The sequence below is a fragment of the Heloderma suspectum genome, chromosome 3, assembly GCF_057233095.1.
Source record: "Heloderma suspectum isolate Gila_16-S chromosome 3, 16-S_ref, whole genome shotgun sequence".
In the NCBI taxonomy this organism is placed as follows: Eukaryota; Metazoa; Chordata; class Lepidosauria; order Squamata; family Helodermatidae; genus Heloderma; species Heloderma suspectum.
In genome coordinates this window covers 291746571-291773928 of record NC_139460.1, presented here as the reverse complement: position 1 = coordinate 291773928, position 27358 = coordinate 291746571, and the positions used below count along the sequence as shown (strand labels likewise).

At 43.6% G+C, this 27358-nt stretch overlaps 1 protein-coding gene across 2 annotated transcripts in view; it reads right to left on the bottom strand.

Moving 5' to 3' along the window:
• Positions 1 to 27358, bottom strand: part of RNF13 (ring finger protein 13) — a 77756-nt gene that overhangs the window by 35116 nt on the left and 15282 nt on the right. For both annotated transcript variants that reach the window (XM_084847274.1, XM_084847275.1), the window contains 3 exons: positions 26563 to 26689; positions 19181 to 19261; positions 1913 to 2038 (listed from right to left, as the gene is read on the bottom strand). In XM_084847274.1, the coding sequence (XP_084703400.1) occupies positions 1913 to 2038; positions 19181 to 19261; positions 26563 to 26689 (334 nt within the window). The remainder of the gene's footprint in view (positions 1 to 1912; positions 2039 to 19180; positions 19262 to 26562; positions 26690 to 27358) is intronic.

Sequence of the window (27358 nt, the reverse complement as noted above, 5' to 3'; positions counted from 1 at the left end):
ACCTTACTTGCCGGTAACCATGTTTCACTGCCCTATCAGTACGCCCAGGAACACCAATTTTGCTATTTCTACTAGCCCTCGCTGTGAAACAGCGTAAAAATCCATGCAGTAAATGCTACAATTAGGAAACTCTTGCATAACCTCCAAAACTTTTCATGTTTTCTCATGACAGAAGGATAAACCTTTATTCAATATGGAAGTTCCCCTCTCCCCAGAAGCTTAGGATTTAGTGCTGGGCTTCACATAAAGAGATTTTTGTTCTGCAGTTAACTTTTGCAAATGAAAACAAATGGACTAAAGCAAGGGATAAATTGAATTATTATAGTGAAGTGTTAACTTTAAAGCAAAATTTTCTTGATTTGGAATGATGGAAGTTGCATGCATGGACCTCAAGGCATTCTGATAGCATGTGTGGTAGAATCAGTAGGTTCTACTCTATTTGCCATGCTAAAACTCTTCAGCAGCTGCAATGGCAACGTCTATTTGTGCCTCCACAGCTGAAGCATCCCCTAATAAATGGGCTTCCAAAGCAGCGATATGATCTATTCTCTCCCAAGAACAGGGGGAAGTCAGTCCCCCACCTCCAACACTCTTGTCACTTCTCCTTGATTGTACGGAGTTACAGAGGTCCACAACAGTCATATTGATAACATCAATTCTGCTGAAGGCAAGTATTAGCAGATGATCTTTGGAAGCCATGGAGAGAATTCCTTATCACACAGAAGTTCCAAGAGAGCAGATCTTCGTAAAGGAAAAAATATGGCAAAGAAATGTTACAACCAATTACACTATGCTTTAAAGCTGGGGTGGAGAACCTGCAGACCTTGGCCAAATTTCATGTGGGGTGGCACAGAGAGAGTGCTATGTACCCCACTGCCTACTTTGCCTATGGCTCCACTCACCACTGGCTGCAGCCAGATTGACTTTTCCCATGGGTCAATGGCCCTCCAAAAGAAAAAGTGTCTTTTGAAAAAAGTTTTCAAAAGAAAAAACGTTCCTGCTTTGAAGGCAGTCAAACATTAAATGGCATATTATGTGAGGACAGATGATCTACAAAAGAGCCTAAAAGAGGAGGAAAGTCAATACTCCATCTGGGCAACTAAACAAATCTATACAAATAGTGGAACTGGTGGATAAAAAATTTGTATACATACACCAGATTTGCAAGGTCCTTTTAAAAGGACAAAGAGCCTCGTGCGGTGCAGAGTGGTAGGCGGCAGTATTGCAACCGAAACTCTCCCCACGACCTGAGTTCGATCCCAGCAGAAGCCGGGTCTCAGGTAGCCAGCTCAGGTCGACTCAGCCTTCCATCCTTCTGAGGTTGGTAAAATGAGTACCCAGCTTGCTGGGGGAAAGGTGGTCACGGGGAAGGCAATAGCAAACCACCCCGCTATAGTCTGCCATGAAAACGCCAGTGCAAGCGGCATCCCTCTAGGGGTCAGTAATGACTCGGTGCTTGCACAGGAGGAACTGTTCCTTTCCTTTAAAAGGACAAGTTTAAACATGATACTGAAACCTCAAAAACCCTATTACATGGTCCGCACGATCACAGCACAATGGCTTATTTTCCCCGCTGCGCATGCTGGGGAGCATAATTACCCTTGGCAGCACAGCTTATCATGTTGTGTGAACCCAGCCAGGATGGCTCGTTGCCATGGGTAATAAGTCATCCAGAACCCATTGGCTGTTGTAGCATTTTGGGTGGCTTGTTGCCCATGGCAACAAGCCACCCTCACATGTCACGAGAAACCCTGCTGCTAAGGGTAATTATGCTAAGGGCAATTATAAATCCCCCTGGCATGCAACTGGCACACGCACAGTCATTAACAAGCCACTGTGGCTTCTTAACCACTGTGTGTTCATGCAAACAGGGCCTATATTTTGAGAGACTATATAATGAAACATTACCTACCTTTATATCAAAGTTGCAACCAAGTCTTCTGATTAATACAAAGAATTCATGGGAGGTGTTGTCCCTCACAGGTGGAGGGGTGATGGGCTCACATGCATTCTCAGGTTTTGAATTTATTAGAAAACCCTGGGGGGGGAATTGAAATGCATATCATCAGTTCTTAGGCACAAACTGACAGAATCAGTAGAAGCTTCTTAGTTTAAAATACCAAACCATGTTATGAAAAGTAGACAGTAAAAGTAATTTGCATATTTATCAGATTGGGGTTTGGCCAGACATATATATGTAGCAATTATGTCAGGTTGCTGGTGAGGGATTCACAATTTTGAATGCTTCTCTATCTTAAAGAAAAATCCTTTATAAAGAAAACTAGCAAGCAGGTAACAGGATGGGTTAAAATATCTTCCCTTTGTGTGCTAGTTTTGTACTTGCAGGGATTTTTAACATGAGGAAGCATTAAAAATTGTACTGTATATTTCTGAAACTTTTGTAAGCTGCTTTGTATATCCTTTGATTTATGAAGAGGGATTTATATAGCATAGGATCCATATTTGGAAATTTGTTTTCAAGTGTCAGATCGTACAATCCATTTTATCACTCCAGGACTCTACCACCAAATTCTCCTGCAAGTGTAACCTAGGCCTTAGTCACCTTAGTGAACCTCTTTTTTAGGCAATTATTGAAAAATCATGTTCACCATTCTCCCTCATTTTTTTTCTAGTGCATTCAGGCCAGGAGAACTGGTTCATTTCCATGGTGCCTCAGCATTTTTGTCTTCCTGTTGTGAAGAAATTAACATGGCTGTTCTTAAAGTCACACTCTGCATGCACCATAAGGCAAACTAAAGATATAAATGGATTCACCCATGGAGATATGGAATATAAAGTTGTTCTGTATGCAGATGATACACTCCTATTCTTGGCTAACCCTGACCAATCACTACCAGTTTTGATAGTTCTAATCAAAGAATTTGTCAAACTTAAATTGGTCAAAATCAGAATTGATGCCTATAGGGACCAATTCTTCAAAAGCCTTTTATTCAAGATGGCAGTTTAGATAGCACCCAATGATAAGAACATACCGAGGACCTAAAGGCTGCATTCCGACGATCACAGTGGGGGAAACCAGCCTTCGTGGCTGCACGCCCAACTTCCATTTCCACTATTTCCCACGTTGCAGCACAGGTTGTGTGTCATCGGAACCTGGCGCTTAGCGTGAGAGGCTTCGTACTCACTCTACAACCTCTACTGCACATCATGGGTTGTAGGATGGGTACGACACACACTCCCTGCTAGGTTCAGATGACATGCCAACCTGCGCGGCACTGCAAGGAATAATGCATATGGCAGTTATGCGCATGGTGTGCGGAGGGAGCAGCCATGATGGTTGCTTCCCCCACTGCAATCATCTGAACCCAGTCAAAATGTCCAGAGACAGTTCAACGATAGTGAAAGAAAATTTGGACCCTGTGTTACTACAGAAAAAAACAGACTGGGAAACATGGGCCCTTTGGAATGGCTTGCATATAATCATCCCAGCTTCTTACTGGACCCACATAAACAAACTGCTCAGGTATTTCCTATGGTGCACCCCTCCATCCTGTTTTTCAAACAGTAATGTGCAGCTACCCATAGAAGGGAGGAGGGTTCAATTTTCCAGACCAGCAGTACCATAACGCCTATTTGTTATCTCATACTCAATGTTGGCAAAAGCCATGCTCCTCCTTCATTCATGGGCTCACCTGGAATTGCATTTCATTGCCCCACTAAGTGGTTGGATAGCGCTTGGTTCAACACATGTAAGAGGGCCTGGGAAATCTCCCCGTCCAGTCCAGGCAGACAGAGAATCCTGGCACTGCCTAACGGAATTAAGCTGGGCCCCTCCGCTCATGCAAGACTTACTCTTTGGTACAACCCACACCTTCAAATTTCAGGCAGACCATTTTTGTAGCAAACATGGACAAACTGTGGCATATTTACTTTGAACCAACTTACTGGACAAGATGGCTTTCTTTTCTTTAACAATTTACAACCTAAATTCAAACTACTCAAATCAGCCAAATGACAATGTGTGCCATTAAAACATGTATGGAGCACCCACTTTAGACCAGGAGTTTTGCATCCAAGCTGCCTGAAATGCTACATGATCTTGTACAAGCACCCAGGCTTTACAAGTCTTACCATTTTTTTGTATAAAGCAGGGGTCCCCAATGCAGCACCCACAAAGTTCTTCCCTCCCTGTCTCCTTAAAAAAATGCTTTAAAAAAAACCTTGGAAAATGTTAGGGCAGTCTTTTTTTTCTCTCCCTTTCTAGCCTCTATCCTTCACTCCTTTCTACTCCTTTGCCTTTTATCTCCCCCTCCCTCCCAGCTTCTAGCCTCGCTATTTCCACTCAACCTCTTTAGCTCACTTTTTCTCCCCCTCCTAGCCTCTAGGGATGTACGAAACCCCTGCCTTCCGTTTGGGGAAGGGCAATCTGTTCCTCCCCCCCCAGAATCCTCCGGAGTGGCTCCGCAGCCAAAGGATTTCGCAGACCCGCACTTTGGCTCCGCAGTGCTGGTGATACAGTAATGGCAGCTGCCATTACCATATTCCTTGGAGAAACACAACCACAAATGGCATATTGGATCCACTTGCAGCCATAAAGCCCTGAGTTTAACCTAAATGCAGCCATTCATGGCTACTTAGATAAAAAACAGTGCTTTATGGCCGTAAGTGGTGTCCACTATGCCATATGCAGCTGTATTTCTCCCAGCGAAACAGTAATGGCGGCCACCATCACCATATCGCAAAGGATCCGGAGCCAGAGCACCGGTCTGCAGGGAATCTTCAGGAGGCAAAGGTGAGTGGCGCCGTTCCACCGTGGATTCCGGAGGCTGGATTCCAAAGAATCCAGCCTCATTTGAGTCCGCAGCAGAATTCTCCGCCATCCCTACTAGCCTTGCGCTCTCTCTCTCTCTCTTTCTCTCTCTCCTCAATACCCCTTTACCTTGCTGCTTCCCTCTCTCTCCTTTTAGCCTCATTATTTATCTCCCCCGCCCCTCTTTAGCTAACTTTTAACAAGCCAGGCCCCCATGGCAGCCATTATGTGACTAGCCACATCCTCCGTGGGAGCCATTTTGTGGTGATGTCCACAGCAGTTTCTCAAATTTCCAAATGTGTCCATGGGTACAAAAAGGTTGGGGATCCCTGGAATAAAAGGTTCCCGGACTATGCCAAGCTGGACATATAGGTGGTCAGGACAGACTGGAACATAGAGCTGGACTGTCAGAGCAAGAACAAATACACCTGTGGACCTGTTCTTGGGAGGATATCCATTCAGCAACTTTAGATTTGAGGCTTAGACTTAACCCAGAAAAAATTGTGTTTAAGGTCTATTGGACACTCCTTGGGCTATACTGGAAAAGCCTCGCTAGTAATCCACTCTATTGGAAGTGCAAGGTGGTGGTCTTCCTGGTACATATGATGTGGGGTGGCTCCCATAAGTCATCCTTGTAGGTCCTAGGTTTGTGTTTGCCTTAATTTTGTTTTAGAAACATAACTTAGGTTTAATGATGTACATGTGTTATTCAACTATATTTGCACACTGTCAAGCTTCTCATATGGCCACCAGAAGTGGCTTCCTCGTGACCTCTTGGTGGCTAAAAGACTTAGATTACAGCACTGGAAAGACCAATGCGCACCCTCTATATACCAATAGATGGAAGATCTGATCACTGTCTCTGTGCTCAAGCACGCCTCTTACCAAAGGCTTCAACGTATGGACAAATTCCGGTTCTGCATGTAAAGCACTTTGCCAAAACTTTGGTCAAGATATCTGATTTTTGCTAATATTACATGGAGACTCACTTGCCTTAAATGCTTCACCTAACAGTAGAATTATCTCCTATGTATAACTTTGTATTTATTATTTCCTTTAATTGCACCCCTGCCCAGCACCCTTTCCCCTCCCCACCTTTCCCTTTTATTTGGTTAGTGGTGTATTTATGTTAGTAATTATTATGAAATTTATAAAACTTTCAAATGTATTCAATAAAAAGTACAGATAAGTAGATTTAGAGTCTGAGACAGGAGTATCTGAACATAAATTTGCATTCCTGCACAGCAATTTTTTTTTTAAAGGAAGCCAAGTAATAGAACTCCCTTCCTCTGCAGAATGAATTTGACTGCAGCCCAAGCTACAAAATATCAGTTTATTAACTTCCAGCATTGCAGGACTATGCAAGCCTTTGAATTACACAGAATTCTTCTCCATTAGACAAGACAAAGACCTAAGTAGTTCTCATCTAGAGAGGAAAGAACATTCATTTCAAATGTTTTAGCCCCTTCAGATTACTACAGTCCCATTCCAAAGCTTCCCCCACACACAATATGTTGACCAGCCTATCACAAAGATCGGCTGCCATTTTCAAGTTTGGGGATTTTTGAGACACCTATTTTAATTTGAGCTTCATGGATACTCTGTGTTAAAAACACAAAACTTGATATATACAAAAAGTGCACAATTTTATTTTAATCTTTTGCTAAGCTGCTGTATTATCAGAAGAAGCTCTTGCTGCTTTATCATTCCCAGCTAAGGGGCTGTGAAAGAGGCAGGAAATCTGCCTGGAGTCCTCCAGGTCCTGCCTGGCATTCCTTGCTCTACAGTATTCCTTTGCACATCGCCATCTATACGCCACTACACTATTGCCTCTGAATTTAATGGCTTATTCTCATAAGGGCACTTCAAGACCTGCATTCCACATTTATTCTTTCCAACAAATATATTTTTAAAACATTCTCCAAATGGCAACTCCCTAACCCAAGTTTAAGAGAGACTAAAAAGCTCATTAAACAGTTATTCTGCTATGTTTGGAATCTAAGACTCTCAGCCTTGCTAAAGAAAGCTGTGGGTGTACAGAGAGGCTACCCAAACACATTGCTTCACTCAAAATTTCTATACTGGTCTCGTTTTTAGAGGAGTTCTTATAGTGACCTCTGGTGGACAATACTTAGGTACTTAGTACCAGGGTGGAAAAAAGGAAGGGCTTTGGCTCAGTACATCACGGATTTTCAATCTGCTCATCTAGGAGGAGGAAGTAACCCCTTGCTTGCCTGACCCTTCTAGGAAACAGGGCAGCAGGAATAGGAAACCATATCACCATGACTATGGAGGGTGCCATCTGCCAAGTTCACGGTGGTTCTCTTGATATCCTGGGGAAGGAAGGAGAACATTTATGCTGGAAAGAGATATTAGTACTCCCATTCTCAACTGACAGGTGTATTCATGGAGCCATCATTGACAGGAAACTAGTCCAAGTTCCCATATAAGTCAGGAAAATGCCCTTGCAACACCAATCAGTTGTAGAACTGTTCATGAAGATACTCAGTCTAAAATATCTCTGGTATCAGTTGCTGGGATGATTCTTCCTCAAGATTCTTATCACTTTTCAATTAGAAATAGCCCATGCTATACAATGGAAGAGAAAGAGCATTCCATCTGTTTTCATGGGGTAAAGCAAGATTTTAGGATGTAGGCCACAACATTTCTAATGCACAGCTTGGAAGCTGGAAAGATATTTTCATAAGGGGTAACTCAAAAAATGCCCTCACCCTCAATTAGTTGTAGAACTACTGTGATTAGTTCATCCACTGTGAATCAAGCAACCTCACACTTTTAGACTTCAGCTACTTGAATGCTTATCAGTTAGGATATACAAGCTGCAGAAAGCCAGGGAAGCTGGCCAATTTTACCCTATTTATTCCACACAGGTGAAAAGTATTTGTTGTTTGTTCACTTGATAATGAAATAATTTTCAGATGATGTATAATTCGGATTGCAAAAGCCAAGTCTAATTTTACTTATGCAAACTTACTATATCTGTTTATTTTACTGTTTTGCTCTTCTTAGCGGCCTTTTGAGATTGATGTTCTACCTCTAAGATTAAAAGCATGACAGAAGTTTTATCTACGCAGGGATAATCTACTGAGATCATCTAAGCAGTAAGTTATTGTGGCATATATAGCGTCATCATATCAGCCTCTGACATGAGGAAAGGAAGAAACCATAATTCAAATAAGCCCCACTCCCCATCCCAGACTACAATATTCATCAAATACCAAAGTACGATGTAACTTGTAATGACAACTTCTCAAGCATAACTGAGTTATGTTTCCAGCTCTACTTCACCTGGGCATTAATCCAGCAAAGCACTTAAGTGTGTACTTAGTTTTAAGCATAGACACAGTCTAATGAAAATTAAAGCTTCAAGTTAAACGTATCATAAAGTGCTTTATTGGAGTGAAGCCTGCCACCTTTACAGTGTTTTAAAAGCAGAATTCAACTAATCACAAATTTCAGGTACTTTTGCTGGTAACATAATTTTAAATATAGCAGGTACTGAGTAACATTCATTTCAGTCATCTTGCATTTTGTGCACAACCTTGTCTAAGCTAGCCTTTAAAATCTGCATTAATTCCTCAAATTACTTAGTATTTTGTCTCTCTAAGGGTTCTTTGCTCAACTACAATATTGATAGGGATCAGATAAAATATTCAAGGTTGCTTGACACAGATGAGACTGCTTTTCTCTCCCAACTGTTTCCAGCTGGTCTCTTTAAGAACTACTTAACTTTACGTACTGGTGCCTGAGTTTGCTTTTTTCTCTTCCCTCCCCATGACACTTTTTCCTCTTATGTCTATTAGATTGTATGTCAGCCACTTTGGGTGGCTTTTGGCTGAAGAGCAGAATAAAAATAACCAACCTTCTGTACATACAGCTGGAGTAATAAAAGGGTATTTCCCCCTACTCCATGCAGGTTTATGTACAGAGTAAATAATCTCTATATTAGTGATTTGAAAGAGGGTTGATACTGCAGATCAGTAAATATGGAATAGTATGTGTTGTCTTAGGAACAAATGGTTTGCTAATCCTCTTCACCTAGGTTTCGTTGTCCAGTAGTTTTGAAGGAATGCAACCAAGTGATGCTATCTAGCCATCTCATCCTCTGCCGTCCCCTTCTCCTTTTGCCTTCAATCTTTCCCAGCATCAGTGACTTTTCCAGTGACTATTCTCTTACACTGGGTGGCCAAAATATTTGAGCTTCAGCTTCAGTATCTGTCCTTCCAATGAGCACTCAGGATTGATTTCTCAGGACTGAATTGACTGATTTGACCTCCTTGCAGTCCAGGGGACTCGTAAGAGTCTTCTTCAGCACCACAGTTCGAAAGCATCGATTCTTCGGCACTCAGCCTTCCTTATAGTCCAGCTCTCACAGCCATACATTACTAGTGGGAAAACCATAGCTTTGATTATACAAACCTTTGTCGGCAAGGTGATGTCTCTGCTTCTTACTATGCTGTCTAGGTGTGCCATAGCTTTCCTCCCAAGGAGCAAGCGTCCTTTAATTTCATGGCTACAGTCACCGTCTGCGGTGATCTTGGAGCCCAAGAAAGTAAAATCTGTCACTGCTTCCATTTCTTCCCCTTCCATATGCCAGGAAGTGATGGGGCCAGATGCCATGATCTTAGTTTTGTTAATGTTGAGTTTCAAACCAGCTTTGGCACTCTCCACTTTCACCCTCAACAAGAGGCTCTTGAGATCCTCTTCACTTTCTGCCATTAGGGTGGTATCATCTGCGGATCTGAGGTTGTTGATAATTCTCCCAGCAATCTTAATTCCAACCTGTGATTCATCCAACCCGGCGTTTCTCATGATGTACTCTGCATATAAATTAAATAAGCAGGGTGACAATATACAGCCTTGTCGTACTCCTTTCCCAATTTTGAACCAATCGGTTGTTCCATGTCCAGTTCTTACTGTTGCTTCTTGACCCTCATACAGGTTTCTCAGGAGACAGGTAAGGTGGTCTGGTACTCCCATCTCTTTAAGAATTTGCCACAGTTTGTTGTGATCCACACAGTCAAAGGCTTTAGCGTAGTCAATGAAGCAGAAATGGACGTTTTTCTGGAATTCTCTTGCTTTCTCCATGATCCAGCGAATGTTGGTGATTTGATCTCTAGTTCCTCTGCCTCTTCGAAATCCCGCTTGTACTTCCTGTAGTTCTCGGTTCTCATACTGCTGGAGCCTAGCTTGTAGGATTTTGAGCATAACCTTGCTGGCATGTGAAATGAGCGCAATTGTGCGGTAGTTTGAACACTCTTTGGCATTGGTCTTCTTTGGAATTGGAATGTAAACTGACCTTTTCCAGTATTGTGGCCACTGCTGAGTGTTCCAAATTTGTTGGCATATTGAGTGCAGCACTTTAAACAGCATCATCTTTTAGGATCTTAAATAGCTCAGCTGGAAGACTGTCATCTCCGCTAGCTTTGTTGTTACTAATGCTTCCTAAGGCCCACTTGACTTCACTCTCGAGGATGTCCGGCTCAAGTTCAGTGACCGCACTATCATGGCTATCAGGGACATTCAGATCTTTCCTGTATAGTTCTTCTGTGTATTCTTTCCACCTCTTCTTAATCTCATCTGCTTCTGTTAGGTCCCTGCCTTCTTTGTCCTTTATCATGCCCGTCTTTGCACAAAACTTTCCCTTGAGATCTCCGATTTTCTTGAAAAGATCTCTAGTCTTTCCCATTCTGTTGTTTTCCTCAATTTATTTGCATTGTTCATTTAATAAGGCCTTCTTGTCTCTCCTTGCTGTTCTCTGGAACTCTGCATTCAGTTGGATATATCTTCCCCTTTCTCCCTTGCTTTTCGCTTCCCTTCTTTCCTCAGCTACTTGTAAAGCCTCATCAGACAGCCGCTTTGCTTTCTTGCATTTCTTTTTCCTTAGGAAGAATTGAGTTCCTGCCTCCTGAACAATGTTACGGACCTCCGTCCATAGTTCCTCAGGCACTCTGTCTATCAGGTCTAATCTCTGAAATCTATTCCTCACCTCCACTGTATATTCATAAGGGATATGATTGAGGTCATACCTGAATGGTTTAGTGGTTTTCCCTACGTTCTTCAATTTAAGCCGAAATGTTGCAATAAGAAGCTCATGATCTGAACCACAGTCAGCTCCAGGTCTTGTTTTGACTGACTGTATAGAGCTTCTCCATCTTTGGCTGCAAAGGACATAATCAATCTGATTTCAATATTGACCATCTGGTGATGTCCATGTTTAGAGTCACTTCTTGTGCTGTTGGAAAAGAGTGTTTGCTATGATCAGCGTGTTCTCTTGGCAAAACTCTATTAGCCTTTGTCCTGCTTCATTTTGTACACCAAGGCCATGCCTGCCTGTTATCCCGGTGATTTCTTGACTTCCTACTTTAGCGTTCCAATCCCCTATGATGAAGAGGACATCTTTTTTTGGTGTTAGTTCTAGAAGGTGTTGGAGGTCTTCATAGAACCGATCAACTTCAGCTTCTTCGGCCTCAGAGGTTGGGGCACAAACTTGAATTACTGTGATGTTGAATGGTTTGCCTTGGATTCGTACTGAGATCATTCTATCGTTTTTGAGATTGTACCCCAGTACTGCTTTTCCCACCCTTTTGTTGACTATGAGTGCTATTCCATTTCTTCTAAGGGATTCTTGCCCACAGTAGTAGATATAATGGTCACCTGAATTAAATTCGCCCATGCCTGTCCATATTAGTTCGCTGATTCCCAAGATGTTGATGTTCAATCTTGCCATCTCATGTTTGACCACCTCCAGCTTACCTTGATTCATTGATCTGACATTCCAGGTTCCTAAACAATATTGTTCTTTACAGCATCGGACTTTCTTTTCACCACCAGACACATCCACAGCTGAGTGTCCTTTCGGCTTTGGCCCAGCCGCTTCACTCTTTCTGGCGCTACTTGGAAATTCCCTCTGCTCTTCCCCAGTAGTATATTGGACACCTTCCAACCTGAGGGGCTCATCTTCTGGCGTCATATCTTTTAGCCTTGTCATACGTTCCATGGGATTTTCTTGGCAAGAATACTGGAGTGGGTTGCCATTTCCTTCTCCAGTGGACCACATTTTGTTAGAACTCTCCGCCATGACCTGTCCGTCTTGGGTGGCCCTGCACGGCATAGCTTATGGCTTCACTGAGTTACGCAAGCCCCTTCGCCACAACAAGGCAGTGATCCATGAAGGGGTGGGATATTATATAGATATGTAAAATGAACTTTAAATCAATAGTATTTGTTTGTCAGTTGATCTCATTTTGAAATAAAAGCGGATTACACACACACATCCCCCCCCCAGAAGCAAGGTGTCACTTCCCTTCTCCCCACACTACTCCCAATTACTTCCTTACCATACCATACTTGCTATTTAAAGTCACATTACTTTCTACCACGTTCCTGACCGTTAGACATCATATATTGCATTTTAGAGTTCTTCAGCATAGCCCCTAAATTTAGAAACTGTTCCTTTAAAAAAATCACTATTAGAAAAAACTGTACAAGATTCTCAGCAGCTGAGGCTTGAAAAACATTGCCAAGACTAATGGTTATCATTCACATCACAGCAATAATAGCAGGATGAATTGGTATTTGCAACTAGCACGTATTAAATATTTAACCTTGAGATACTGACTGCTTCAGCTTGTTGCAATTACATTTATTTTATTTATTTATCATATGGCACATTCACATCGTGTTACAATAAAAACATAGAGCATAATAAATATGAAATATAAAATATAGACAGGAAGATCACAAATGTATGTCTAGGTTACAGATATAGTTTTTTGCTTCAGTTGTCACAGCCAGGAAATCAGCAAAGTCTCCACTGTAGGCTCGGTTTTGACACTCTGTCACTACGTGTTGGACAGTTTGTTTTTCAGCCCCACAATCACAATTTGATGATGTTGTTTTGCCCCATTTATAAAGGGCATCTGCACATCTACCATGACCCATGCGAATTCGGTTCAAGGTTGTCCATATTGCACGGGGCTGGTCAAATCCAGGTGGTTTTTCCAAGATGCAAGGCAAGCTTTGGCATTGTGGAGGACAGTTTCCTAGCCAATGTTGTTTCCACATGTTGTGGATATTAAAATCATCTTCTAGAAGAGCTTTAGCGGTAGAAATGGCTGGATGTCTCGATCTTGGCCTGTTTCGCTCCAAGCAGGTTATGTCATTTAATATTGGTAGCTGGAGAGTTTCAATAATCTTCCGATATTCTTGAAGAAGGGCACTCTTTCATCTTACATCCGGAGGTGGTATGTGGCTCAAAACAGGCAGCCAGTATGTGGGAGTAGGTTGTATCGTCCCACTAACGATGCGCATTGACTCATGCAGTTGTGTATCGATCTTTCTCGTGTATGGACTATTAAGCCACACTGGCGCACAGTACTCTGCTGCTAAGTAAACCAGACTGCGCGCAATTACATTAGAAGGCATGTAATTGGAGCCAATATCCAGAGAAGCCAAGCCTTTCTCAAAATATGTTACACTACAAATACAAGTACCACATACCGCACCTTGCTTGTGCCCTCAATTACTGCACACTGGGACCTGTGAAGGACCGGACAGCATACACATAATCAAATTCTGGAAGTTTTTGCATTGAATTTTGTGGCAATTCAGCTGTAGGTGCTGCATACGTCCAAGGAGGATCAATGTTGTGGGTAGTCTTGGCATACTCCCAAACCACTTACTCTCAGAACAAGGAATACCGCCTTTCATGGAATTTACAAAGTAGGTCCAGTACTACAGCCTGCATCATTGCCCATTGTTCTCTGCCCCGATCTTAAGAACCATGAGTACATGTTCTCTGTGCTGTGAGCGCAGCAGCACAGCCCTTTTTCCCCCACTGTGAAGGAGCCCAACAGCTACCTAGTCTAACCTGCTGCAGAATTGGGAAATGTGTGCAAATGGATAGTGACAGAGATTTCCAACAGCTCCCACTATGGAAGATTTGATGAATGCATGAGGTCTATAACAAAGTTAGAGCAATTTGGGGTTTGGAGGAAACTGGGGATCAATTTTAAGCAGTAGCCTCCTCAAGTGCCATTTTGGCCACCTTGAGCACCATTTTCTTTGTGGAAAGGCAGGGCACAAATAAAATAAATAACTGCTATTTATTATTAATACTTCCCACTTCTTTACAATAGCTTGTACTCAAAGCAGCAACCAAGCCTAAGGACTTTTAATTTAATGGTGATATGCAGAATTATTGTTTATCCATATCCAAAAGCTAACATATAACATAACATGAGTAAAATAATTGGTTTAAAAGCTGTGATAATCCAACAAAAAACTGATAGCATATTAGAGAGTCTGTCTGTCCAAAGCCCTCTACAAAAGTGTTTTATAAGTATCCAGGACGTGGCAGGATGAAGGCACTGAGGCAAGAGAATCATCCTTCAACTTATTTCAACTGCTGCTAAAGATCAACCAAAAAACTCAAGAGATGACTCACTCACCCCTTGCTGGACAAGGCAGCATTACCCAAGAGTGCTCAATTAAAGAGAGTTAACTAAAAAAAGTTAAAGTTACTGCCAGGTTATGGCAGTCATTGCAGGGTTTCCGCCTCAGGCCATCAAGCCCCAAGAATCAGGGATGATGGGCCATTTCAAGTTTACAACTTTTGTGAAATGACTGCAGAACTATAAACAAAGTTAAGAACTGCAAGCATGCATTAACATATGGTCTGGTACAGCCTGGTTATTTCTGCTGAGGTTATTTTCAGACAATCTTCAAACATGGTTGCTTTAAAGTTCATGCTGCGGCAGTAAATGATAACTTAACCTAACTTCAGTTATTGGGAAATAATTGCATATCAAATGTATTATGAGAAGAAGCAGAAGTAGTGCAATCATTTACTAAAAGGCCAATCCCATGCAGGTTTCTTCAAGATTCAATTGCACTAAGTTCAGGGGAGCTTACTCCCAAATTGATGTGCATCGGATTGCAACATAAGCAGTAAAGCCTGTGAAGTCAATGGAAAGAAGCACATTCATTTCAGGTGGTGCTAAGCTCAGGTCCCTGCTCAGAGACCTACTGTTTGCCATAATTAATCAATAGTGTTAGGACAACTCCTCAAATGTATATGTTGCACAAAAAGGGTGGTGGTGAAGAGAAATAGATGGGGAAGTCCCACAGCTCTGTGGCCAAGCAAAGGTTCATCCCAGGCTTAGGGCTCCATCACACAGGTGGAGAATTCCACATTAATGCCAGTTCTTTCCCTATCCGGTATCACTACAGGACTGGGTTGTTCTCTTTAGATGGCTGTCCCCATTGCATTAGTTTTCATTTCTTTCCTTCTCAGGGATGGTGATGCCACTCAGAGGCATCGCCACCTTTCTACAAAGAAGCATTACACACTCTCAGGATGTAATAATTCCTCCCTGGTTCCTGCCCTTTTCCCTCCGCTTGCACATTACTGGTGGATGGGGACTGACACACAGGCAGGGCCCTCCACTGATCTCCCTGGGCCTCCCACCTACCTGTTCAGTGTTTTTTTACAATCTCTGCCATTTACTCAGCCATTTACTTGCTGGGAATGCACCGCAGGGGACATCCCGGCAGGTCGGAAAGCTGGCACACCATTCTGCCGACCTGCCACCTTATTCAGAACACTGCAGGCCGAAAATGCTGAGGACTCAAAATGGCACAGGTGCTGTCATCACTGCCTTCACCATCATGACCACATCCACAACAACCCAAAACAGCCGCCAACACACAGTTCATTCGCGCTACGGGAGAAATACACGGGGGTGGCATAGAGTTCCATCTGCGCATATTTGGAAAAATACCACATTTTTTCCATTTGAAGAAAACACAGGATAGGTGGGTGAAAATGGTGGGATAATGACTGGACAATGACGACGTCATGTAATGGACCTGCATAATTCAGTGAGTGGCCAATCATGAATGTGCAATAAACTGGAGGTGTAGAGATGCCCTTAATTCCAAACATCCCAAGTTAAAAAAACAAAACAACAACAACCGAAAGAAATCCCCAACTGAGGGTTTTAAGAGCTCTTGCCAGTAAGAGTAGATAGTACTGGACAGACAGACCAATGGTCCCACGCAATATGGCAACTCCTTATAGGTGTCAAATATGACTCAATATCAGCTATTAAAGCTTCCTTCATTAGAGTCATTGATACATCCCATGCAGTTACCTTAAGTGCCATTTTTCTTAGTAGAAGGGCAGGATACAAATAAAATATATAAATACATGATGTGATCTTTGTTCACATGACCCCAAATCTTTCCAATATGTTCTTGCAGCTGGAAATTCTTGACATAATTCTAATTTGAAGACAGCTGATGCATAGAATCATAGAATAGTAGGGCTGGAAGGGGCCTACAAGGCCATCGAGTCCAACCCCCTGCTCAATGCAGGAATCCAAGTCAGGGCATCCCTGACAGATGGCTATCCAGCCTCGTCTTGAATGTCTCCAGTGTGGGAGAGCCCACCACCTCCCTAGGTAATTGGTTCCATTGTCCATTATCCAGAAGTTGGATAGTTCTATACTAACTTAGCAAGATCAACCACATCCATGGTGTGGCTTTGACTGGGATACTATTGCAAAGTATATGAGCTACAGAAACCAAGAAGGACATAAAGGGAATGACAAATGCTTACTTTATCAACCACGAACCACTTTCTTGGATAATGGGAAACACACAACTGGAGGGAGCTTTAATTTTGATGTTCTTAAGGAATAGGATATACAAGTCAAAGAGCTAATACATGGATGTATACAGGAAGGGAACTGGGAATTAAACAAACTTTTTTTAACAATATACTGAAGGAAAGGAAGAGGTTGAAGAAGATGATATAGTCATAAGCAAAGCTTCTTTAGCAAAGCTTGGCGGGGGGACAGTTTGGACTGAAAAGGGTCTCATCTTTTTCTGCCTTTTCCTTTCTTCCCTCTGACCCAGTGTGCACATAACAACCACGTATGGATTGTTTAATCCATGGATTGTCATGATCATGAGCAAGCATACTGCCTCATGTGAGACTAAGCATGGCATTTCGTGCATTACATTTGATTTTATGTGTTATTATGTATGTTCCAGCATTTAGGTATCCAGAGTTCGTATTAGATTTTAGGTGAATGGGTTCCCATAGTGCAATGATGGTGGGTCTGCAAGGCCATGAGATAGGGAGTATTGGTGGTCTCAGAAATCATGCCATAAGCACTTCTGACAAGTGGGTTAAGAGGCCCTTACAGTCAGAGGTCAGCAATTGCTGTGTCAACAGTTACAGCATCCTGAATAACAGCTCGAAATAGCCATTGTAACATCCTGAGGAATAACAAGTAGGTTTGTGGTTGGCTCACCCAAGAGCACAGCACCCTCAGCAATAAGACAGTCTCTTGACTTGTGAGCTGAAGGCTAAATATCTGTGAGGTAATGCAGTGACTGAATTAATGGATCTGGGTTAACAGCCAAACCGTCTGTGAAGTAATGCAGTGACTATGGACTAATGGATAAAAATGCGAACCTGGGAATAGCCCAAATTAGAGTTCTCATAACAGCAAGAAGGTGCACACCCCATAATCTCCAGAGCCAAGTCTCGCTAGCCTTCTTCATGTGCTTCTTCCCTCCTGATTTTCTACATGGAGAAACCTTCAAAATAAGATTCCTCAACTTCAGTCTGAAGTGTGACGTTCTCAACAAGGGCTGTACCATCTGCTTTTCTGAACATATAGATCTGCTCTCAGTATATTGGACAAGTGGTGGGAAACATTCCTTCCCATCTTGCTCTTTTTACCCCAGGCATCCTCTCATCCACATTCCTTTGGCACACCCACCCAACAAAGGAATACAAAGCCATTTCCAATCTCCAGTACCTGAAATTACTATCAGGAAAAACACTTTTGTTTTCCTCCTAGTAAGGACAGAGAAAAGGTCAACAAGCAACCTTCATGCTCTGCATATTTCACATAGCCAGATTACAGAAAGCTTTTATTCTAAAGTCATGCTTAATTTAAATGTTGTAGGTTCAATCATGGGCTTGACTGTTCCCCAACAACATCTCTACACATAGTCCAATGATTGTCAGGAGTGCTTTTCTTCAGATTTAACTGAAGCTTTATTTCCCAACATATCATCTGTTAAATTAATCATCAGGGATTATAAAAAAGTCTTCTTGAAACTTTCCACACTATGAAGAAAAGCCTTCGCATTATAGTTCATTGCTTGTGGTTTGTTTCCTTTCTTGTTACTGGACACAGTTGTGCTTCTCACATCAAATCCCTTGTTGTAAAGAACATTTTAATACATATCCCAGACAGTGAAAAGCAGGCTTCAACCTAAGAAAGTCATGTCCAATTAAAAAAATGAATAACTGGAAAAACAAAAACACTCAGTACAATTCTGCAGCAGTAAGTAAGAATTTCTGAATGAAGCAGAAAGACATGGTTTTCAAGTTGCATGCAGCCTAGAGAAACATTGTGTTGTCTGCAAGGATTCACACTTCTTCAGATTAGAACATGTTTCTAGACCTCAAAGTTGTAGAGCAAATCTTGAAATTCTTACTGTAAACATGTCCCCAGCCTCAGGAAATAGAAAGCAAATACAAAGAGTCCCACATGTATTAAACTGAATCTGAACTTTTGGAGTAAGCAAAGGCTCATCAGCAGGTTCATGCAGTAGTCATTTAGAACAGCATATGCGTATGAAGCACAAATGGCAATGTCTACATGACATGTACCCAAATACTGTCCAAATTCCATGCCATTTTTTGATATGGAATAATTGTTGCTACTGGATATACTGACATCTGCACATACTGCCCAAAGAGCACATTGTGGCATACACATTTGTCTGCACTCCACAGTGCATATGAGTTTTCTAAAAGTCTGGATCAAGTGGACCAGCCCTTAGTCCCCCATGTAGATTACAGATCTGAGGGGTGTCAGAGGACTTACTACACTTCTCCAGTCTTACATAAGTGCTTTTTGCAAATGGATTCTCATTCAAGGCACAAATATGAGATACAACGTGTGAAGGGGAGAGCTGAAACGGATTTCCAGCTGGGGCATTAGATTGCTTTCCTAATCCAATGAGAAAGTTCTAAACATGTGAAATCTATTTTAAGAGGAAGTGTATGGAATCAAAACACAGGTAAACTATAACCTAGAAATACTACATCCACTACTACCCTGCCCCGATTGGGGCTTTATACCTTAAGAGCTCTGTGCCAGACAGAAATTCTGTATCTATAGCTGTCCCAGTCACAGTGATGACTGAATTTCTTTCAGTGGACTTAGTCTGAACTATCTCTATGGATTTAACACCTGCATGACAGACAAAGATATACATTAAGTATTCACGAAGCACCAAGATAAATGGTATTTATTCCTATTCTATTCCTCGCTGTTCCAAGCTGTTACTTCTTACCTTCAAGCCTTCCGTTGGCAGTCTGTAGCCAAACCTTGCTGGCAGGTCATCAAATGTCTGTGTCGCATTTTCAAAATTAAACTAAATGGAAAAGAAATGTGAAACCACATATTATGTGCTAATTCATGAGGTGATCATAAAACATTAGCATACAATTGAGAAATAACAGCACACTCCTGAGTTCAACAACATTCAATTCCTCAAAGTTACACTTTAGACTCTTCTTCCTGAGGTCAAGAAGGTGCTATGCCCCACCTTGTGCCCAAAGGACCAAACATGAGGCCCAGCTCTGGGTGTTCCTTTATGCACCTACCAATTGGTTTCCATTTCAGCTTTACAATGTTCAGCTATATTTAAACCCTCAAGATTCTCCCCCTTCAGCCATACTTGTGATCAGCCAAATATTAAAGACAGGCTCTGTGCCTGTGCGGAGCCTTGGTTTGGGAAAACTTCTATAGCTGAGGAGTTTTGGCAGGAACCCTTTCCCCACTGTCCCAGAGTGGTATGTCCCTAGCAGGTTCCTGCTTATTCCCTCAGTTCCTTGAGACCAACATTGTAGCTTCAGAACTGAGAAGAAATGCCTTCAATACCCAACATTGAACTTGAGACCACTCAAAGAATTACAGTTACAGGTAGCAATCTGTCTTTCTTCTTCGTGGTCTCTGTGCATCATACATATGGGCGAGTAGCAAGCTAACTTATATGGTGGTGGATCGGTGTCCTATTACAGTACAGAAGAAAGGACAGCATGACCAAAGGCACTGTCAGCTCTAGCCCAAACATCCAGACTGTAGTGTCTAACAAAGGTAGATGGTGTCAACCAGGCTGCAGCACGGCACAGTTCAGGCATGGTAACCCCTCTGTCGAATGTGACCGATGTCGCTACCCCACGAGTAGAGTGAGCTCAGACTGGGACAGACAGTTCAAGACCAGCCAGCTCATATGATAGCTCCATAGTCTTGACGACTGAAGAAGCAAAGCGCTGAGTCGAGAGAGGATGGCCATTGCACTTGCCCCTGTAGCAAAGGAAGAGGCAAGTCGAAAGTTGGAACTGCTCAGTCCTCGACTTGTAGAAGGCCAAAGCACAGTACACAACAGAGGTCGAGACAGGGAAGCAAAGAACGCAGGCAGAATAATTTCCTGGTTTAAATGAAAATCCAACACAACTTTAGGCAAGAAAGAGGGGTCAGGTCTGAGGACCACATTATCCTGATGAAAGGTTAGGTGAGGCTGGTCTACTCTGAGCGAACAGAGTACACTGGCACAGTGTGCAGAAGGCCACCAAGAACACCACCTTCCAGGAAAGGAGGCGCAAGTCCGTGGTTGCCAGTGGCTCAAGAGCCTTAGATCATAATGCCTTTAATATTACTGACAGGCTCCAGCTTGGTACTGTGGAGTGAACAGGTGGTGCCAGATTCCCGATACCCTTCAGAAATCTCTTTGCTGTCAGATGCGAAAAAACTTAAAACTTCTCAACAGGCGGGGGAAAAGCAGAAACAGTAGACAGATAAATTCTTAGTGATGCTAACTTCAGTCCTTTCTCAAAAAGTGAGAGGAGAAACTGGAGTATTTGGTGCAAGGAGAACCAGTGTGTGTGAAAACTCTGAGCGTGAGCAAATGCAGAAAAAGCAGTTCATTTCCTCGCATAAAAGCGCTGAGTGGAAGCCTTATGACCGGCATCAAGGAGTCTCTGAATTGATGCCGGGACTGGCTCAGTCTCTGTCAGCCGATCAAGCAGAAGGTCGTTAAGTCTGGGTGCTGGATTCGACCGTTCTCTCTGGTGAGAAGGGATGGATGCGATGGGAGATGATAGTATCAACACTGCGCTGTCTTGAGCAGCAGAGCGAACCATGCCTGACGAGGCAACCACGGAGTCACGAATATGCACTCAGTACTGTCTGTTCCAATCTTTGCAAGTACCTTTGTAATTAGTGGGAACAGAGGGAAAAGGTAATGCAACACTCCTGTCCGTGTGAGAATGAAAGCATCTCCCAACAAACCTGCACTGTGGCCTGCCTGGCTGCAAAAAGCATGACAAACAGTGTTGTGCTGTGTAGCAAAAAAAATCAACCTTTGGCGTGCCCCAGCACTGAAAGAGTGTCCTCAGAACCAATCTGTCCCACCTCCCATTCGTGGGAGGTAAGCTTGGTCCAACTGAGCTGGTCAGCCAAAACACTGTCCGCTCTGGCAACATGGATAGCGACCAAGCTGATCAGGTGAGGCAAACACCACCCAAAAATCTTGAGCGTCAAGGCAAGAAGTGATCTCTTACCCCCTTGTTTGTTCAAGTACGCGACCACCGTTGTGTTGTCCAATATGACATGGACCAGTCTGCCCTCTAGGTCCTGCTTGAATGCCCAAAAGGCTTTGTCCACTGCCTTGAGCTCTCCGCAGCCAACTGTTGTCCATGGACTGTGAGGCTCGAGCAATGAGCTCCCCATCGAAACAGCAACGCATGTATAGTTACTACTCCAGATGGAGAAGACTGAAGAAAGGGCATACCTGCCCTCCGACATGTTAGGTGGTACCATCCACCACTGCAGGGAGTCCCTGATGTTCTGTGGAAGCTGCAGCTTGGTCTGGCAAGCGTCGCGCTCAGTATTAAAATTGTGTATGAGCCAGTTCTAGAGAGGCCTCATACATAAGTGAGCATAATAAAAAACAGAGGTTGTTGTGGCCATCAGGCCCAATAGATGCTGGATCTTGAAAGCCAAGGTGGACCTGCGAAAACCAATCTCTGTCACCAGCAAAGTCAGCACTTCATTTGGTCTTGCAGGAGAAAGGCCCAACCCGACCTGCAATCCAGCAATACCCCAATAAGCTGAAGACTTTGGGTACGTTATAAGGCAAAGTCCCACGCAATGCAGGAGATTGTAGGTCACCTCTATCAACCAAAGGAGATGATTCCTCGTCAACACCACCAGCAACCAATCGTCTATGTATGGGCACGATGCTATGTATGGGCTCGATTCCTTGCATCTGAAAATGGGAACAGACCACCACCATGCACTTGGTGAACACTCTCGGGGCAGTGGCTAGGTCAAAGGGTAGGCATTGGTACTGATGACGAAGTGGAGGTAACTCTGTATGCTGCCCCTATGGCGATATGCAAGTAACTATCCTTGAGGTCGATAGAAGTAAACCAATCTCCTCAGGAGAGGAGAGGGAACGTGGATGCCAGAGAAACCATGCGGAACATTCTGGGTGAAATGTACAGATTTAGGTCTCAGAGATCCAGGATTGACCAGAGACCTTCATCCTTCTTCAGTACTGTGAACTACCTTGAGTAAAACCCATCATGGAGATGCGAGCAAGGCATGGGTACAATAGCTCCCTTTCTGAGGAGGGTGGCGACTTCTTGGTGGAGAACAGGATATGGAACTGTGACTTTCATGGTATCAAGTGGGGGGAGGGTATCGAATTTGATCCTGTAAACTCTCCATATGATAGAAAGAACCCAGGAGCCCAAGGTGATGTTGAGCCAGGTGGAGAGAAAAAGGAACAGAACATTGCCGAAGATGGGGGGCTGAGCAGCTGAATGAAGAGAAAGTGGAAGATAGAGACGCAGGCTACTTCCTCCATCACCTTTTTGGTGGAATGTGGGGTATTTTGAAGCCGAATAGGGATTCCATTGCTGGGCAGGTTGTTGACGAGGCTGTTGTTGCTGAATGCCAGAGGCTGAGGTCTGGTACGGACCTGCAGTGGATCTAAACCAGCATCAGTGTTGTGGGGCTGGGGCCTGTTGCTGAAACCCCATATTACGGGCTGCTATCCTGGCCTTCTGAACTTACTCAAGTGCTTCATCCGTCTTGGCAATGAATATGCCTTCGCTGTCGAAGGGGAAGTCCTGTATTTGAGACCGAGCCTCCTGTGAAACTCCCACTGAGTGGAGCCACGCATGCCAGTGAAGGGCAATGGAGCTAGAAGTTTGGCATCACAGTCCACCTGATGTCTTGAGGTGTTTATCTGTTGTCTGGAAAGTGTCATTGCCTCATTTTGCAAGATGCGGGCTATGTTTTTTTGGTCCTCAAGGAGGTGTTCCTACAATTTTCCCACCTTGTCCCAAAGGAACAGCTGATAGCCTGCTATGGCTGCCTGGTAGTTGGAGACCTTCAGGCCAAGAGCAGCTGAAGAATACATCCTCCTTCTGAGGAAATCAAGGCTACTGCCTTCCTCGTCCACCGGTGAAGCATGGACTTCGCGAGATTTTTCCTGAGCCGCCTCGACCACAATTGGATTCGGGGCAGGGTGGTTAAACAGGAATTCGGCATCCACCTCCTGCAGCTGATACATCCCTCAAGCCTCTTAAACATGGGAGGCATGGTGGAGGGGGCCTTCCATGACTGTTTAATAGTGTCCCACAAAGCAGGGAGAAGAGGGATCGCCACCAGTCATGCTGAGTCTGTGCTGAGAGAGTAAAAAACTGGGTCCTGCACAGCAGGGACAGCTTGGCTTGTCTCAATATCTAATCTGAGAATTGCCCAAGATCGTCTGATGGTGAAATTGTATCCTGAGACCCAGCCGCTGCATCCAGTGGAGACAGGGATGGGTGATGAGATGAAACTGAAGTCAAGTTAGACTTGTAGCCTTTTGGGCCCGACATCAGATATCTTTCCACAGCCAGTGGAGGGGCGACCTGCTCAGTAGCCTGTTGTGAATGCTGTGGCATCTGGGGGTGCAGAGATAGCATGGCCAAGGGTGGAATTGGTGCCAGAGGACAAGGCAGTGGCATCTGAAGAACAAGCAAGCTGTGCAAGTCCCTTGAAACTGGTGGAGTGAGGAATGTTACCTGCCTGTGGTTCAGGAGCTCTCAACACCACAGCTGGCCACTGGCCTCAGTACTGAGGAAGCACCCAACCCGAAGGGCCTTCATGGCCATACTAGTGGAGTCGGCTGTAGGGCTCTTCCCAACGCTCATCCCAATCTCTGGGTCTCATGGGGGCAGCTACAGCAGCTGTAGGCATCAGTGACCTACACCAATCCCAAGGTGGGGAATGGGGTCTGGTTTGATCTCGGGGCAAACCTACTGGTTTCAGACTTTTCCTTCTTTTTTATGTCTGAAGAAGACTGCACTGGCTGTTAAGGTTCTGGCCTTTTTTGTGAGCTTTTTAGCCAACAAAAGTGTCAGCGCCCTCCCCAGAGTAGGGGGCTTACTCACACTTGGACATGTTTGTGTGGGGCACTGGGTGGAGACAACTTCTGACACTTGTACAGGCTGTGGCGAGGGGAATATCCTCATCCGGGGTGGGGGCAGTTAGAGACCTCAGCCATCGGTGGGTCTGCCACTTCCTCAAGCACTTTCTTCTAAGGCGCAGCTTTCAGCCAATCAGCCTGATCTCGCCTGGCTTTTTTAGAGAACACCCAGCAATGAGGACAAGCCTCATCAACGTGGCCTTCACCAAGATAGAAGAAGCACAAAGAGTGTCCGTTGGACAGTGGTAACTTGCTCCTGCAACAGGCATGCTTTCTAAACGGGGCCTAGATCGCAAAAACCAAAACAAAAGAATGCAAAACATAAAGACAGAAATATAACAGTAGAGACAGAAAGAATAAACATCAGCTTTTTTGTGAAAAATATTGCTTTCAGAGGAACCAAACGCAGGAGAAGTTCCCAGATGAGGCTACCACAATGGTGGCCGAGAGAGAACTGAAGGAATAAGCAGGAACCTGCTAGCGACATGTGCATTGGGACAGTGGGGGGAGGGTTCCTGCCAAAATTCCTCATCTAGAGAAGTTTCCTGAATCAAGGCTCCACACAGGAGCAAAGCCCATATGTGTGATGCACAGAGACCACGAAGAAGTGAAGGAATACATCCTCTTAACATCTCATCTCTTTTTCCTTTTGTCATGTCTTTTTAGATTGTAAGCCTGCAGGCAGGAGCTGTCTTGTCTGACTGATTACATGTATGTCACTCCAGGAGCCTTTTTGGCGGAGGAGCAGGATAAAAATGCTTTAAATAAATATCCTACACAGGCTAAAGACAAGAGGAATTCTGTGGTGTTGGAATAAATGGGGCGGGATGGACTTCCAAATAAAGTTTTGGAGACTGGGTTAGAGAACCCAAAGAGGTTGACTGAATTTTACATCTTTACGTGATCTTATCAGCCAAACCTTTGGTTGCTAGACCACTAATACAAAGTAACTTACCAAATTTAAGCAGATATATTGTTTTTGATTATTATCTAACATACAGGAATCTCTAAGCCAACTCCTTTGCAATTGTAGACATTTTACAACCTGCTGAATTAAATAGTGCTAGTTTTCAAGTTCTTTGTGTGGGGCTTCTGTCAAGTAGCTGGATCTCCTGTGATTAAAGTCCTTCAACAAGGGTTCTACTATCGTAGAATGCAAAATACTTGCAATACCTTCCACTAATTCGGTCAGACTGCAAAACTCTATTTTGAGACTGTGTCTAAGCAGCAGACCACATGGCTACAACACCTGGCCAAATTTTGGGACTTCTGTTTTTTCCCACATCCCCTGCATTTTAACCATCCTGCCTGATGAAGAGTTCTGGAGAACTCGAAAGCTTGCATGCTTTTGTGGAATTATGATTGGTCCTAGGACGAACAGAGAGAGAGAGAGAGAGAGAAAGAAAGAAAGGAAGGAAGGAAGGAAAAGAAAAGAAAACACACACACCCATCTGTGGGGTTTGGTACTCACTACTTGTCTACCATAAATCAATTATGACCACACCCAAAATTACTTCCCACCCTGGTTTACTGCCTAAAAGTCAGCTGAGGTTTTTCAAAAAACCCTTAGGAAATTATATTCATATGCAGTTAATCTTAAAAAGTTTAGTGCCAATTCCCTTTGACAATTTCCAGAGGGTAGTTGTTTTAGTCTGAGGCAGCAAAAAATGAAGAGTCTTGTGGCCCCTTAAAAATGCATTTGATGAAATGGACAGTGTCCACGAAAGCTTATGCCAGAATTAATATATCTGTTAAGTCTTTAAGGTGCCACGAGATTCTGGCGTGGTTTGCATGACACAAGGATGGTTAATAAGCCATGGTGGCTTCTTAAACATCCCAACGTGTGCCAGTCACATGCTGGCTCATTTCTCTAAATACCCTTGCCGGGTGCAGCTTCTTGTGTCTTCTGAACCCAGCAAGTGCAGCTTTTGGGGGAAGTTAACAAACCACCAAGAAGCCATGGCCTGTTATAGGATTGTGAGGTGGTTTGTTAACCTCCGCAAAGAGCCACCCTTGTGATGGGAGCATAAATCAGCAACCTGGCAGGCGCCACAACCCACTGTGGCTTAAATAAGCCATGGTGGGCTGTGGTGATTGTGCGAATGAGGACTCTTTGTTGAATTCCCTTTGACAATTCCATTTCTTCAAGAATACTTCATACATAGACATAAGCTTTCTGCAACACTTACTGCCAAGATGTCTGCCTCCACAGGCAATAGGTTTAAGAAAGCAAATAGCTGAACTGTGAGAATGGTGTAAATCTGAGTGGCAGACAGCATTAACATTCCTATTGACAGCAGCATTTTAATTAAATTCCTGCAAGACAAAAACAATAGGAAGTTAGGATACACAACAAGTATTCACACCCTGATCTAATAGATATATGTAGCCACTAGAGTGCATAAAGTGGCTTGAGCTTCACTAGTTACAATAGCATCAGGCACATTCAATCTATTACAATCAACTTAAAAAATATATATATTTATTTTATTCATCTGTGTGTCCTGTGTCTATAGTGGCTCGCAACCCCTGTCACCAATCATCCCCGCTGCTATCTCTAAGACTGGAGATAACAGCAGGGATGAGAGGTGGTGAGACTTGCCCACACACAGGGAAGAGCAGCTGCTCTTCCCCGCAAGCAGGCAACCACTAACCCTTCCCACAGGACATCCCTTCTACTATCTTTGATCACAGATAACAGCGGGATGTCCTCTGAGGAGCTTCCTCCAGGGGGTGGGGCTTCAAACCAAAGCAGTGCCCCCTGAAGGAACCCCAAGAGGCAGCACAGGCCAGACTGGGGTGCTACATTGGTCACATTAGGCCCACAGGGCAGGGGTTCTGCACCTTTCTAATGCCTAAACCCAGCTATTGTGATATTTAACAATTGGATGGTGGCAGTAGAAATTCAGGGATAAGGAAAGCAGGTGCATTTATTTCAGTGTTATTAATGGAGCCATAAGAACCCCCAATCTTTCACAGCTGAAC